General features: G+C 41.0%; 1 protein-coding gene across 1 annotated transcript; it reads right to left on the reverse strand.

Moving 5' to 3' along the window:
• Positions 1–1310: 1310 nt before the first annotated feature.
• Positions 1311–7759, reverse strand: LOC105918365 (fibrinogen-like protein 1). Its single transcript, XM_012853436.3, has 7 exons — positions 7506–7759; positions 6214–6382; positions 5938–6097; positions 5776–5864; positions 5297–5385; positions 2202–2389; positions 1311–2103 (listed from the first exon to the last, which is right to left on the reverse strand). The coding sequence occupies exons 1-7, from the start codon at positions 7572–7574 to the stop codon at positions 1908–1910; spliced, it is 960 nt and encodes a 319-aa protein (XP_012708890.2). The 5' UTR covers positions 7575–7759; the 3' UTR covers positions 1311–1907.
• Positions 7760–14607: the final 6848 nt, after the last annotated feature.

A 14607-nucleotide genomic window follows, 5' to 3' on the forward strand; every position in this document is an offset into this window, starting at 1 on the left:
TGAAATGGCTTTTGCACTGTCTTGAAGGAGTTCCCTGTAAACCACTGAATGTGAAGGGGGTCCAAACTTTAGACTGGAAGTGTAAAAAAAAAGAATCCTTATTTCCAGGACAAAGGACTTTTCCTTCCTGACTGAGATATACAGTGCTTTCATCTTGACATATTCACAAGTACTTATTGTGGAAATGATCCACTCCATGAGATTCCTGGGCATACAGATATCTGATGACCTCTGCTGGACTGCAAATACCATGGCGGAGGTGAGGAAGGCTCAGCAGCGTCTCCATTTCCTGGGAGTGTTCAGGATTAACAGCCTGGAGGGGAGGCGGGTGGTGACCTTCTACAGAGCCACCATCGTGGCATACTGCATCACAGCATGGTACGCAGGGTGCTCAGCAATCAGGAGAGTGCTGCAGACGGCTATCAATGTAGCTCAGAAGATCACTGGCTGCTCTCTGCCCAGCCTGGGGGACATTGCCAACTCTTGCTACCTCAGCAGAGCTGGCAATTTCTTCAAGGACTCCTCCCACCCCAGTAACCACCTGTTTGACCTGTTACCGTCAGTACAGGTCATACAAAACCAGAACAAACAGGCTTAAGGATAGCTTCTTTCCGAGAGCTATCACTGTAGCCAACAGTCACAAAATCAGATGAACCTGTCCCTCTGAATCATAAATATACTGATCATCCTGATCATGTGCAATAAGTGAGCAATTTCTGTGCAATAACCAAATACACTAAAGTGAAATTAGCTGTTTCATTTCATGTTTGTAATCTTTGACTTGCACCTGTACTGACTTCACACTGCTACTGTGTATTTATCTGTCGGCCTATATTAGTGTTTCTATTCTATGCTAGTATTGCTTCTTATGCGTTTTGTATTTTACACCAATGTAAATTGATGAAGGCTGAGCTTAAGTCCACAAATAGGATCCTGGCTTATGTTTCTGGATGGTGGATATGGTGCAGGATGAACCAGATCAAGTGAACTCAGGTTTTACTGCTCTTGAAACAAATGAGTAAACAAACATTTTAAGAGATTGCAATTGTAAATCCAAGTAAAGATTTGCTTCGCGTCTCACAATGAGCAACAACAGCCTACAAGCAAAGCTCAGATTAATAATGGGAATGAGATCGACTCATGCGCTCATGCTTCAACTTGGGCCTCAATTACAGGTTGTCCGCCTCTGCAAATGTGATCCTGAAGCTACGCATCATAGTATCAGAACATGTTAATCTTATGGACAACCTGAAATTCTGTCCTGTTTCAGTTTGTGAAAAGAATCAAAAATAAGACACAGTACCACCCTATCTTTAAAAGCAACCCACTTTATTTATCTAGGGATTTATTTGCAAATACATTTGATCTTTAGATCAGTAGGCCCTGTTCCTTGGAGGGATCAGAACACTCCTGGACAGGGTAGTTTTGAAATGAAATACTGCTCTGTTATACAGATAGAATACACTACTTAAATCAACTCCAGCTATATGATATCTCCTTTCAGTCAAATGTTTCTACCAGTATATTTGTGTGTAACACTAGTATCAGACTTTCCTTTTGAGCCTTCATAATAGATCCTGGATGCAACTTCCTCTTGCAACATTTAAGTCTCTGAAACTGACCAAAACTTTTCACAAGTCCTTGTTTTATCCCTTGCTTGTGCATATTAGGCATGCAACTCAGCTTTGGTTTACCTTAACTCTTTCCATTTAACGTTTACACTTTTAATAATAACCTATTTGAAAAACTGCTTGGTAGTACATATAGATTTCTCTACTTTGCCCCAACACAAGTATAATACAGAATGCATATCAGGAAATAGTCATTGCAGCTTTAAGTATTCTCAAGATATGTCTGAATGCAAAGTCCTTTTCTATGTATTCACCAGTTACTAAAGCAAATATAACCTAGGAGGGGGCCCTAGGAGAAACTGTAACCTGGTCAGTGAGACCAGTGTTGTGTTCTACAGGTCTCAGCTTCATGGTGCTGGTCTTCAGTGAGTACCACCACCCTCTCCAAGGGTACCAGATCACGCCGTCATCTGTCGAAGCACTGTAGTGTCCGTTGGGATAGTACATGCCATTGAGATTGGCTGAGTGGCATCTGCAGAGAATCCGAATCAAACAGAACATTCTTGTTAATTTGACTGGAAGGCATAAATGTGGATATTTGTGTGGACTCATTGATGGTGCAGCCCATACTTATTGAACCACCAGCCTCCTTTGTCTTCCTGAGCACAATTGCCTCTGTAGTTGTCATTGTCCTGGTCATAGGTGCTGAATTTCATGCCCTGGTGGCTCGCCCATTTTGACTCAGGAACCTGATAGCTTCCAGTCAGAGCATCTCCAGCAGTACCAACATAAGCTCCGAACGTAAGGCGGTAGTGATCCTACTGACAGAAATGGATAATGACTTGCATGAGGTTAAATAGTTTAGGATTATTTTTTTTAAAGTGAGGTTCTGATATTTGATATTTTGCATGCACTAGAGAACTCTCCTGGCATCTTTATTTTGTCCAAATCTAGTTTAGTTGAGGGCTGGTACTTATAGTCAGTCAGACACAACCAAGACCAAAGCGGACTTCTACCATCGGCAACCTGTAAAACACTGTAATCATTTATAGAAATGTCACATTGGAGTGGGTGGTTGTTTCTAGAGAAGAGGACGTTTAGTTCAAACAGGAATCTTAGGAGGCAATTTCCCAATAATGATCCTGCTGAGAACTAAACAGGTGAAATGTTTCTAGACAGATGAATTACCTAAAAGTAGAGAAGTGTAAAAAGTAAAACTTCCTTTTTTTCCAAAGGACACAGATGTGCTGTAAATAATCTCCCAAAACTGAAAAAGGTTTAAAATTAAAAACTGGGCCGCAGAGAGATGCAGTGGGTAGCGTTGTTGCCATGCAGCAAGAAGGTCCTGGGTTCGAGTCCTACCCTTGCCCTGGGTCCTTTTGCATGGAGTTTACCTGTTCTCTCTGTGCATGCGGGGGTTCTCTCCGGCTTCCTCCCACAGTCCAAAAACATGACTGTTAGGTTAATTGTCCTCTCTAAATTCTCCTTGGGTGTAATTGTGCGAGACTGGTTGGTTGGTTATTTGTTTCTGTGTTGCCCTGCGATAGACTGGGTGTACCCCGCCTCTCGCCCATTGACAGTTGGAGATAGGCACCAGCACCCCTTGCGACGCTCACAAGGGATAGACGTTGTTGTGCCATCGAGCCATAGACACAAAAATCTGATGAATTGGGAACAACATGTAACCTGAGGAGAAATCAAAATTGGTTGTAAGCAAAAAAATTTCATCACCACTTCTGGCCGGGGACGCTCAAGGAGAGGGTGGCTGTGGCCAGCCACCCTTGCAAGCCACATGGGACTGAGACTCACAGGCATCTCAAGGACCCAGAAGCTGAGTAGAAAGGGGTTTCTGTGAAACTTGTGTCCCTGGAGTGACAAGAGGGGAGATTCTCATTGTCCTCTGCAGAGCAGAGGACCTGACTGAGTTTGGAGATCTGCCGGCTAGATTGAAGCTAAGTTTGCAGTCTCACTTCTGCACAACCAGCCGCTGAAGTAAAGAATGCCAAACCAGCTTTGTTTATTTTTGTCAGCTGTTGCTGGAAAGCTGACGCGAGATGGAGCAAAGCAGTCTCCTATCCTGACCAGGCCAAGCTGAGACAAGAGCTTAGCTGAAATTGCCCGCTGCAACTGTATCAGAGACTGCATGCAGAACCTCGGCCCGGCCTACCCCGACCACGTTTAGGCTAGCTCATAGCCGCTAGCCCGCTGCTGAAATAATCAATGTTTTCCTCCCTTGGATGGACAAAGTGAACCGAACTCACAAAGGCACCGACAGAGAAACAAACAGGGAAAGTTAAATGGTTTAGAAGGTTTACGTAATGCATTTACATGGTGTTTTTTTTTTGTGGCTCTAGTGGCTTGTTTTTTCTGAAAGTAGGCTGACAGGAAGGGGGTGGAAGAGGGGGGGACATGCAGCAAAGGACCGCAGGTCGGATTCGAACCCAGGTCAACCACGTCGAGGACTATGCCTCCGTATATGGGTCGCGACTCGCGCTACCTGCTGCGCCACAAGCACGCCCTACATGGTGTTTTTAAACACATGGAGCTAACCGACGTAGCTCCCGCTAGCTTCTTTGAATCATGCTATTGCTGATGTAATTCCAGTGTGTTTTCATGGTTATAACAAACGTTATCTTAGCGCAGAATGTCAACTAGCCTAATGTTATTAGCTTCCGGTAACATTCGCTCTTCCCGGATATGTGACTACGATTAGTTTCAAACATGAAATGTGTTTCATTTTGCTCCACCATTGTTCGATAATGCTACGAGGATTATCACTGCATTAATATGGAATATTAATCTTGATTTAAAGGTGTTTTGTTTAACTTTAGGATTAGCCAATTTTAGCGATCAATCGCTACAGCGACCCCAAGCCTCTCAGAGGTATAATCGCATTAATGAAATCAAGCATCCCTAAAGTTAATGATTTTACTGAGAAATCTTTCTTTAAAATGTTATTTTATCAAATAATATTTTGTTTAACCCAGGATTTGCATTGTGAATGGGTTGAAACACATACCAAATATTGTTCTGAATTAGTTAAGCTAATTTAAGCTCATTCAATGTTCTTTAGGATGGACTTTGGTTCTTTAACTCAGATCTCCAGTGAACCAGGATTCACTGAATTATTTTGATGATCATCAACCACTTTGTTTTGTCTTTTAACAATATCTAGGATTAAACATGTAGCAATTGTAGCTGTTTCTTTACAAACACTCCTGATTTCAGGGGCTCAAAAGTAATTGGACAAACAAACATAACCCTAAGGAAAATGTTACTTTTCAATATTTTGTTGAAAATCCTTTGCAGATAATGACTGAAGTCTGGAACCCATGGATATCACCAAATGCTGGGTTTGCTCCTTTGTGATGCTTTGTCGGGGCTTTACTGCAGCTGTTATTTATTTTGCAGTCTTCTGAGTCAATTGTCCAATCACTTTTGGACCCTTGAAAAAGAGGCAGCTACATATCAAAGAACTGTGATTCCTAAACCCTTGCACCAACTTGGATGTGAATAATCTGCAATTACAACTGAGAGTATGGACTTTAAGCCAATTTTGATTCATTAATTTTATCCTGAATATGTTTTCATAAACAGCTAAAATAACAAAACTTATATTTCTGGGCCTAACTATATATGCATGCAAGAAAGGCATTTTTAAATCATCACTTTATAAACTACAGAGTATCATGCACACATATTCCATTAATTCTTAGCACTTGGACCTTTTCATTTGCTACTTGAAAGTTCTTGTACTCAGCGTAACGCTGGTGGCCATCAAAGTCTTCCAAGTTGATCTTCACTGTAGAATTCCCTGCAAAAGAGCAGGTCCACAGGAAAAGTAAGTTTCACCAGCTCATAATGTTGCCTGTAATGTTTAAGCAGTTGCCCTGCAACAAAAATGTCTTGGTGGTCAATCCAAGCGAGAACCTTTCTGTGTGAAGCTTCTATGTCATGCACACACCGACCTTTTGTTGGGTTCTCCAGCTATATACCACCAACCAAAACCGTACAGCAGACAAACAAAGACTACATAAAAAGCTACACATCACACAACGTGCACACTTAAAACAGCATTTTGATGTTTAGTTTAATCCTCAAATTCTCTCTAATATATACTGTAGTTTGGTGATTTTCACTGTTTTCTTCCTCCAAGTAACATTTGGCTCTCAGACACCCTGAGTTATCCAAAAGCGATATTGACCTTGTGTTGTGAGGAAATGCAGGTTGTCATTTCCAAGCCAAAATTCTGCATTCAGTTCTCCAAAGCCATCCTTATACTCTGTCCACGACCTGATGGGTGAGGGGATTTTTAACAAAAACTATTCAAGACTAATACTTATCATCCAGTGTGTTGCAGACACACCTGTTAAACGTCTCTGCCCCATTGATCCGTCTCTGCAGCACAGTCCAGCCTCCTCCTTCGCTCATATCACAGTAGACTTTGACCGCCGAGGGGCTCCCACTGGGCTTGATCCGATACAGACCACTGGATTTGAGGCCAGAGCCGTAGACCTGGGAGCAGTCTGATACACACACATTTACACAGGCCAAGATTCATCTGTATATCTCCAACATGCGTCACATATTTTGGGCATGGTTTTCACCAGTTTCCATCATGGTGCAAGAGAGTGGCCCTGACCTGCGTGCTGCGTGTCCCGGACCTGGTCAGATCTGGCATCGTTCACGTCGCCCGGTTGGTTCATCAGATGTAATCGGCGTAGGAGGAGCTCCTGTTTCTGAAGCTGTCTCTTCAAAAGCAGCTCCTGCTCCTGCAGCCGGGCCAGCTCCCCACTGCAGCTGTCTGACGCCTACACGCACACATACACATATGTATGACAGTGTTGTCCTTGAAATGTTCATATGTTACATCTTTTTCCACTCGTTTTGCTTCAAATGTGTCTGTCAGAAAACAAAACACAGAAAATAAGCATTGCTGAAAATGCAAAGGCTCTATACTACATCCATTGAAAAAGTAACCCGGGGTCAGTTTATAAATATCTCTAGATGCGGGTATATACGGTGTTAAATATGTAGAATGGAGAAAAAACACATTTAAATTATATCTCATAGGTAAGTACTTCTCACTCTATGGAAGTCTGTGTAAAAGTCCATCTAAAATCCTTCAAATCAGCAGGGTGAGTCCTTATCAGGATGTGCAGATCGTCCAGAAATGAAAGATGCACCGATCTGAATCTTGAGACTGATTTCCAATCTGCTCTTTTGGTAAAGTGTACAAGTTTAGATAACTCCTGGTTCTTTTAAAGATCAATGATTTAAGAAGGTATAAGAACAGCCCTCCTAATATTTTTTTTTCTCTAACCTTTCTTCCATGAGAGATAAGAGACAAGAAATTATTTTACTGTCCCACACTGGGGAAAATGACAAAACAAAAACATGGAATTACACGCTAAATCAGCAATGATTGATAAGCTAACCCATGGTTAAGTTCTAACAGAGCATGAGCTGGTCAGACATTATCTATGCATGTGGGACCAGAGGAGATGTTCTCTGTGTGAGTGAGAGAGCTGTCAATGTGAAACAGCCGTAACTAATAAAAACAGAGAGAAGACTATGATGGTGGACATTTTTAGGTTTTTTGATGTGACGACGGGTGCAGTTAGTAGCATAAAGCCTTTGCTTCCCCTGTGTACGTTTTAAGAGAATAGAGTTAAACTCTTCATTAACTTTGAGATTTCACCAAAAGAGGCTGCAAACTTTTTCAAATTCACTGCGTCCCACAGCAGAGAGAAGTTAAAGGCTCAAAGGGATGAAGCAGAGCAACTTCCCTGTGATATGTTCAGCCTTGCTGTAATGTACAAATGATGAAAGATTCAAGGGGTTTATAGATTTTTTTTTTCAAAAGCACTGTATAAAATATGGACAAGTACAAATAGACATCAGAACAGCGTATGCATTATTCAAAGCATTTACCTTGAGAAAGTGGGTGCAAGCTGCCAGCACTATCAGTCCTGTGAGCGAGGCCACGGTAGGGCCTCTCATCCTCTTCTTGTTTAAAAGTCGCAAAGATGTCAATAAAAAATTCTATTACTTGAAAGCCTTTGATCTTATCGGTTTGATTCTTGCCCTGTGGAATGGCAAAACCTTCCTACAACCGAGTCAAAACGAGCCACAGCAAAGGAGGAGTACCTTAAGAAATGCCTGATTCTCCACGGTGATAAAAATCCACCCAATGTTCAGGGAGTGTTCAGAACAGATGTACCCTACATGGGCCAAAACCAGCTTCACTTAAAAAAATATTATTAACCTTATGAAACATTACAGGCAATTTTATCGTTGCTATGTTACCAGATGAACTGTCAACCAATGCTTACCTTTATAATGAAATAAAGCTCTGCACTGCGCTGTCTTTTCACCACTCCACTGTTTCTTCTACCACGCCTCAGCTCTTATCCACCCATCCTCTGTGAGAGTCATTAAAAGCCCTGAGTAGTCATCTTGCTGATTAGCAGCATTGTGCCATTTCAAATAATTGTTTCGAGTGGCTAAATGCCAGCGAAGGTTAGGTTTTGTAGGAGGAGGGAGAACAGAAGGAGGCGATTTTCCTTGATTATTTGGTTGCATAATTGTTCTGTGCCTGATCACAGATAATAAAAAGATATTTTTATACAGTGCCTTGCAAACATATATACAACCCTTCAATTGTTTCCTCGTTTAGTTGGGTTACAGGCACAAGCTTCAGTATCTTATTTCGGGATTTAATGTGATAGGCCAAAGTGATATAGACCATAATTCTGAAGTTAAATAAAAATGAGGAGCAGCAGAGGAGCTGCTCTTCTGTCCAGTTTGGTTTTCTCCACCTTTTTTTTCTCTTCATTTTATCTCTGTTGTTTTGCCAAACACAGATGTTTTATTCAAGGAGGCAATCCCAGAAAAATGCTGACAGGTGAGAGCACATTAATGTTAAATATATGAAGTAGTAAAATGGCCAGGATGGTCATTTTATTTTTTTTTTATATATATTTTTATTGGAGCAAAAAGAGGAAATAAAAAGCAAAACAGAGCCATATATATACATATATACATACAAGCATACATATGAAAATATATCTTCACATATATGTACATACATGATGCGCCTCCCGCTTTGATCCCACACAGATCTATACAGTTAGTACAATACTAACGAAGCATCGCACCAAAGTATAAATTCCAAAGTTACAGTACAGCAGTTTCAGCCCCCTTTTTTTTCACAACAAGAAAGAAAAAAAAAGAAAGATAAAAAAAAAAAATAAATAAAAAAAAAAGGAACACCCCCCCCCCCCCCCCCCCCCTCTCAGCTCAAAGTTCACCTGATGGAAAATAAGATATGTTAATGTGTCATTCATCAGATAAGAAAACCCCTAATCATAAAGTAACAAGATACAATGGCAGGCACCTTCAGTTGGGCAAAACTTCTAAATTTGAAAAATAGGAAAGAAAACATTGCCACTTTTGGTAAAACTTCTGTGTGGACCCTCGAAGGGTATATTTAATTTTCTCAAGCTTCAGAAAAAACATCATGTCCTTCACCCAGAGGGATATTGAAGGACATTTATCAGACTTCCAGTGTAGAAGTAAAGTTCGCCTTGCCAGTAAAGATGTAAAGGCAACAATCTCCCTTTGAGCAGAACTTAGAACTAAAGTAGGATTGAGAATACCAAATATAGCAACTAATGGACAAGGTTGCAAATTTACTTTCAAGACAGAGGACATAATTGAGAAGTAGTTAAACCAAAAATTATATAATTTGGGACAAAAAAAGAACATGTGGCCCAGATTGCATGGGGAGCCTTTGCATTTATCACATATATCCACGACATCCGGGTAGAGCTGAGAAAGCCTAGATTTCGACAGATGAATCCTATGTACAACTTTAAACTGGATCAAACTAAGACGAGCACAGGATGAGGAAGAATGAATTCTGTTAATAGCATCATCCCAAGTATTTTGTGTCAACTGGCTTCCCAACTCTTTATTCCATGCATCTCTAAGCTTGAAATTAGAATCCACTCTTAAATTTAAAATAAAACTATAAATCCTTGAAATCGTGCCTTTTTGGATCGGATTATACGCAATAATTTTTTCCCAGGGCTGTTCAGGAGGTATAGAAGGGAAATTTGGGAAACATTTGGAGGCAAAGTTTCGAACTTGTAGATAACGAAATAGATGCGTACCCGGTAAACTATATTTGGAGGATAAATTTGCAAAGCTATCAAATACTCCTGATGTGTAGAGGCTTCTTATTTGTTTTAAACCCCTATCATACCAGACTGAAAATGATGGGTCGAAAAGGGATGGAGGAAACAAATGATTGTTAATTAAGGGACATAAAGAGGAGGCACCAGCAAACTTAAAACACCTTCTAAATTGAGACCAGATTTTCAGTGTATTAAAGACAACTTGATTATTAGTAAATAAAGAGGGTTTTATAGGTAATGAAGAAAAAATTAGACCGGATAATGAAGACCCAACACACGAAGATAGTTCCAATTTGCACCAGGGAGAACTGGACGATTTGAGCCAATAACAAATTTTCTGTATATGAGCAGACCAATAATATGCCTGAAAATCCGGCAGGATGGTCATTTTAAACATAAAAGGCAGATCAAAATAATGATGAGGGTGTAAACAAGATCCAATAAAACATTTTAATGTGACAATTATTTCCTTTTGCTAAGTTGCATCATCATGACACACATTTCTTAATCCAGTCAGGGTTAATTTCTCTCTATTGATTAGTAGGAGCGCATTTGTGTTGTTTCGTTTGTTTCTTGTATCAACCAATCCCAGCTCTTAGAAGATAGCAACGGGATCTACCACACCTCACTAAGATAGGATTCTCTATCGTCTCCTTACTCAGAGTCGCTCTAAGCATCTCTCTGAATCACTGTTAAGCTAAAACTCCTTCATAGGAATTTTTAGGCTAAGATATAAGAGCTCTCTGAGAGGATTCAGCCTCTGATTTCCAAGGTGCATGACAAATCATTTTCTATTTGAAAGATTCACCTGCTGCGCTTTAGATCTCTGCAGCTCTTCAGCCGAAAACACGTTTCTTATAGGAAATGAGACCGGTACCTTTGAAAAGACAATAAAACCACTGAACTGTTACTGTTTTGTGTTTTGATTATTTCGTTGTTTATATTGTTCTATAGGTCTGTCCACATTCATTTCATTTCTCTGTGTTCATTATTGTTAATCAGGCGTTTCCTTATTAGTTTATTCCTTTGTGTTTAGTTTCTTTGTTTATTCTTGTGTTCTGTTTTTTTGTGGAGGGAGCTAATCTGTAGCTCTGAAAGATTCTCTATCAGATTCAGGTTTGGACTCTGTCCGGGCTGCTTCAAGTCATTAATATCACTCCCAGTCAGAAAAAACACAAAGCTCAAATCATCTCAAAATTCTTGAACATGACAATGTGTTCACAGACCTCTGTCCAGCTGAGCATCTTTGGGAGATGGTGGAATGGGTGGTTGGCATCATGGATGCACAGCTGACAAATCTGAAGAGTCTGCTTTGTCACAAAAGCTACCGTGCCTGTTTTCATAAAGAATCCCAAGACTGAAAGAAGCCCTTTGTGATGTCATTTTAGAAAAAATCTTACAATTTTACCTCGGTAAGATAAAAGTAATTCACAAAGCATCATAGACCTTAAGAGAGCTCCTAATGAGACAAAATGTTAGGAGTAGTGAGAAGGACACTTCTCACTACTAAGAGCTAAGAGTGTCTTAAGCAGGGAAGATGGTGAAAACAGAGAGAGCTGATTGGCTGAGCCACCACCTAAACAGTGGAGGAAATGAGCACAGAAACGTATTTAAAAATCATATAATTAGACAGGTGAGAGCAGTAGTAAAATGACTGGAAGTAAAAATAACAAGCTAATCAAGTAATGAAGATGTAAATAAAGTGTGTTCAAACATTTTGTGGCTATTTCCCAATCAATTAATTTTGCTAAGTTTCATCATCATGTCACACATTTCTTCATCCAGTCTAATCAGTTACTTTCTCTTCTTTGATCACTAGGAGCACATTTGTGTTGTTTTTCTTGTACCATGAACCAATCACAGCTCTTAAAAGACAGCGTCACACCGAGCAACGGGGTCAACCACACCTCCTCACTAATATAGAATTCTCATCCTTTCCTTAGTCACAGTCACTCTCAGCAACTATCTGAATCGCGCCTATGCTAAGACCCCTAGGTTGAAATTCTTAGGCTAAGTTAGGAGCTCTCTGAGAGGACTCTAAGAACCTTTGTGAATACGGGCACAGATTAATGTTGTGCCTTTTCTCCATGGGGCTCCACCTGGCCAGGCTACTCTACTTGGCTCTGCCTGCTTTGCAAGCATTTTGATTACAGTGTTTTTCCTACCAGACTGGCTTTTTCTGTCCCTTCAAAGTCTTTATCGTTGTTCTGACCATGGCTGAGGCCAAAAACCTTCATCATAAAGCCTTAAATTTTAACTCTGTGAGGCAAACGTTGGAGCAGACCAGACAGTCTCGTCTCCCCTCTCTGCTTCACACGACAGTGGAAGGTAGGGCTAAAACCACCCCCAGGAGGCGTCCCCCGCCTTCTGGTTTTAGCGGATCTGTCGAAAACCAACAGAAGTAGAATAGAGAAGAGCTGGCGATGAAAATGGAAAAGCTGCATTACTGACACCTTTGTCACACAGGATTGAGACAGTTTGGAGGGCCAAAAAGGGTCCAACCCACTGATATGGTGTACTTAATAAAATGGCTTCAAATCTTGTTCTCATTTTAGCATAAATTACCTTAGCAGCATGTTTTCCTGGAGACCATGTTGCGGAATCAGAAAAAAAAAAATCCAGGATCAAAATAGCCTCAAACAAGACTTACAGGGCAACAAGACAAAGACCAGACAGAGATTCAACAGCTAGAAATAAACCAACATGATTGTAGTTTCAGATTTTATTGGTGATAAATAACAGTTCTAAGACGGGGGCTTATTTTCCAAACAGAAGACATAAATGATGTATTTGCATCCCTCATAACTCGGTATGCGAGACCTTTTTATATGTCCACATTCAGAGGTAGGAGTTCACGTTATATATATTCCTGAAACCTGACACCACTGTTACAGCCTCAGCAGTGAACTGCTCGCAGTAGTTTTATAACAGGGTTGGTCATGCAGTACACGGAGAGCATTAGTGTTTGCTCAGCATCCTCTTGTGGGTTGATGTTTTCTCAGCAGAGGTCTGTTCGTTGATCCGTGATCCTACACAGGCACGCACAAACGCACAAAGAGAAATTTAATTCTCAGCTTTTCTCAGTGAATACATTTTCAAAGTTTTAAAAAGCAGAGATGGCTGTGACAACTTAAAAGGTTAGGAGCTTGGAAAACCGACAAGTATGATAAAACAGAGACATCCTTACTTTTGGTGCTCGCTGATTTTCTCCGCAGGGAGACCTCGGGATCATCTGGTTGGTCATCATCCGTCTTCTTATAGTAATACGGTTGATTGGGTGGGCCAAACCTCTACAATGAAAACACAACACATGGTTCCAAGGTTTGCGGTTGTGCTGCTTACCAAGAGACTACGACCCAGCTCACATAAATGGGCACAAGAGTACCTTGTCGGGCCACATGAAGCTAACAAAGAGAACGAGAGGAAGTCCAACAACGATTACGTAGACACCCATGAGCCAGGGACGTTGTTGGATGGACAGTATGATGCTCTCTATGAACCCAGGCTGAAGCGTAGACAGATAAACACCGTGTTAATCACATATCTCCCTCAACATGTGCTGTCACAAGTAGATTTTATCTGATAGATGAGGGGTCACCAACATGGGGCCCGTGGGCACCAAGTATCCCCCGAGGACCACATGTGGTGCCCATGAGCCTGATCTAAAAACAGCACAATCCACTGTTGAGCTACATCTTAAACTTTATTTTATTATGTTACTCTTCCTGTTTATTCATATATGCATCTATATAGATTTAAAAATGATAATGTTGTGACACGAAGCATGAAAAATATTTTACATAAAGCTAAGGTGAACTCAGACTTCTCCAGCTCGAAGGTCAGTACTGGTAGCCCTTCGTATGACAGCACCAATGAAGTAGCTCTCAGTTTTGAAAAGGTTGGTGATCAGCACAAATTCATGCATAATTCTGAGCTGGTTGTGTGGGCATGTCTCAACACACTTTGCAAATCAACAGACTGACATTTCTGACCAATTTTTTTCAGTACAGCTCCAATTAGACTGAATAGAGACTGTCTGTCAATTCTAGTCTCGCCAGATTCCTATTTGGTTTTAAGTCTGGACTTTGACTAGGCCATTCTAACACATGATTAAGCTAGATGTAAACCATTCCATTGTGGGTCTGGGTGTATGTTTAGGGTAGTTGTCTGACCGAAAGGCGACATTCTGCTCCTGCCTCACATCTTTCGCAGCCTCTAACAGGTTCTCCTTCAGGATCAGCCTTGGTTGAGCTCCATCCATCTTTAAAGCCCTCCCGCAGTGTAACGCTGCCACCACTATGTTTCACAGTTCAGATGGCGTGTTCAGGCAGGTAAAGTGTAAGTTTTCAGCCATGAAAAAGATTAATTTTGGTCTAATCTGATCTGACCAAATGCCTTTCATCCACGTTTGCTGTGTCTCCTACATGATTTGATGCAAACATTGAAAAGGACTTTATATGACTTATATAGCATTTGTTTTTGCCCCTATTCTACAAAGGGGAGACTTGCGAAATGCATGACTAATAATTGTCCTTTTTAACAGATTCTCCCACATGAGAATGCATCTCTGCAGCTCCCGCAGAGTTACCATGGTCGTCTTGGCTGCTTCTCTGTTTAAAGCTCTCCTTTCCCACCCTGTCATTTTTGGTTTGGCAGCCTTGTCTTTGTAGGTTTTGCTGTTGGCCCATGCTCTTTCTTTTTGCAGAGGCTGGATTGAACGGAGCTCTGTGAGGTGTTTGGCATATTGTTCGATAACCCAACTCTTCTCCACATCTTTCTCCCTGGCCTGTTTGCTGTGTCTATGCCACGTCATGATGCTGCTTGTTCACCAATGT

This window comes from Fundulus heteroclitus, chromosome 23 (genome assembly GCF_011125445.2).
Source record: "Fundulus heteroclitus isolate FHET01 chromosome 23, MU-UCD_Fhet_4.1, whole genome shotgun sequence".
Lineage (NCBI taxonomy): Eukaryota > Metazoa > Chordata > Actinopteri > Cyprinodontiformes > Fundulidae > Fundulus > Fundulus heteroclitus.

Excerpts from the sequence above, each read along its gene's own strand:
- LOC105918365 (XM_012853436.3), bottom strand. The coding sequence starts at position 7,574 with ATGAGAGGCCCTACCGTGGCCTCGCTCACAGGACTGATAGTGCTGGCA. Across the intron at positions 5,386-5,775 it reads GCATTTCCTCACAACACAAG|GGAATTCTACAGTGAAGATC; the intron begins GTCAATATCGCT and ends GCTCTTTTGCAG. Across the intron at positions 2,104-2,201 it reads GGAGGCTGGTGGTTCAATAA|ATGCCACTCAGCCAATCTCA; the intron begins GTATGGGCTGCA and ends GATTCTCTGCAG.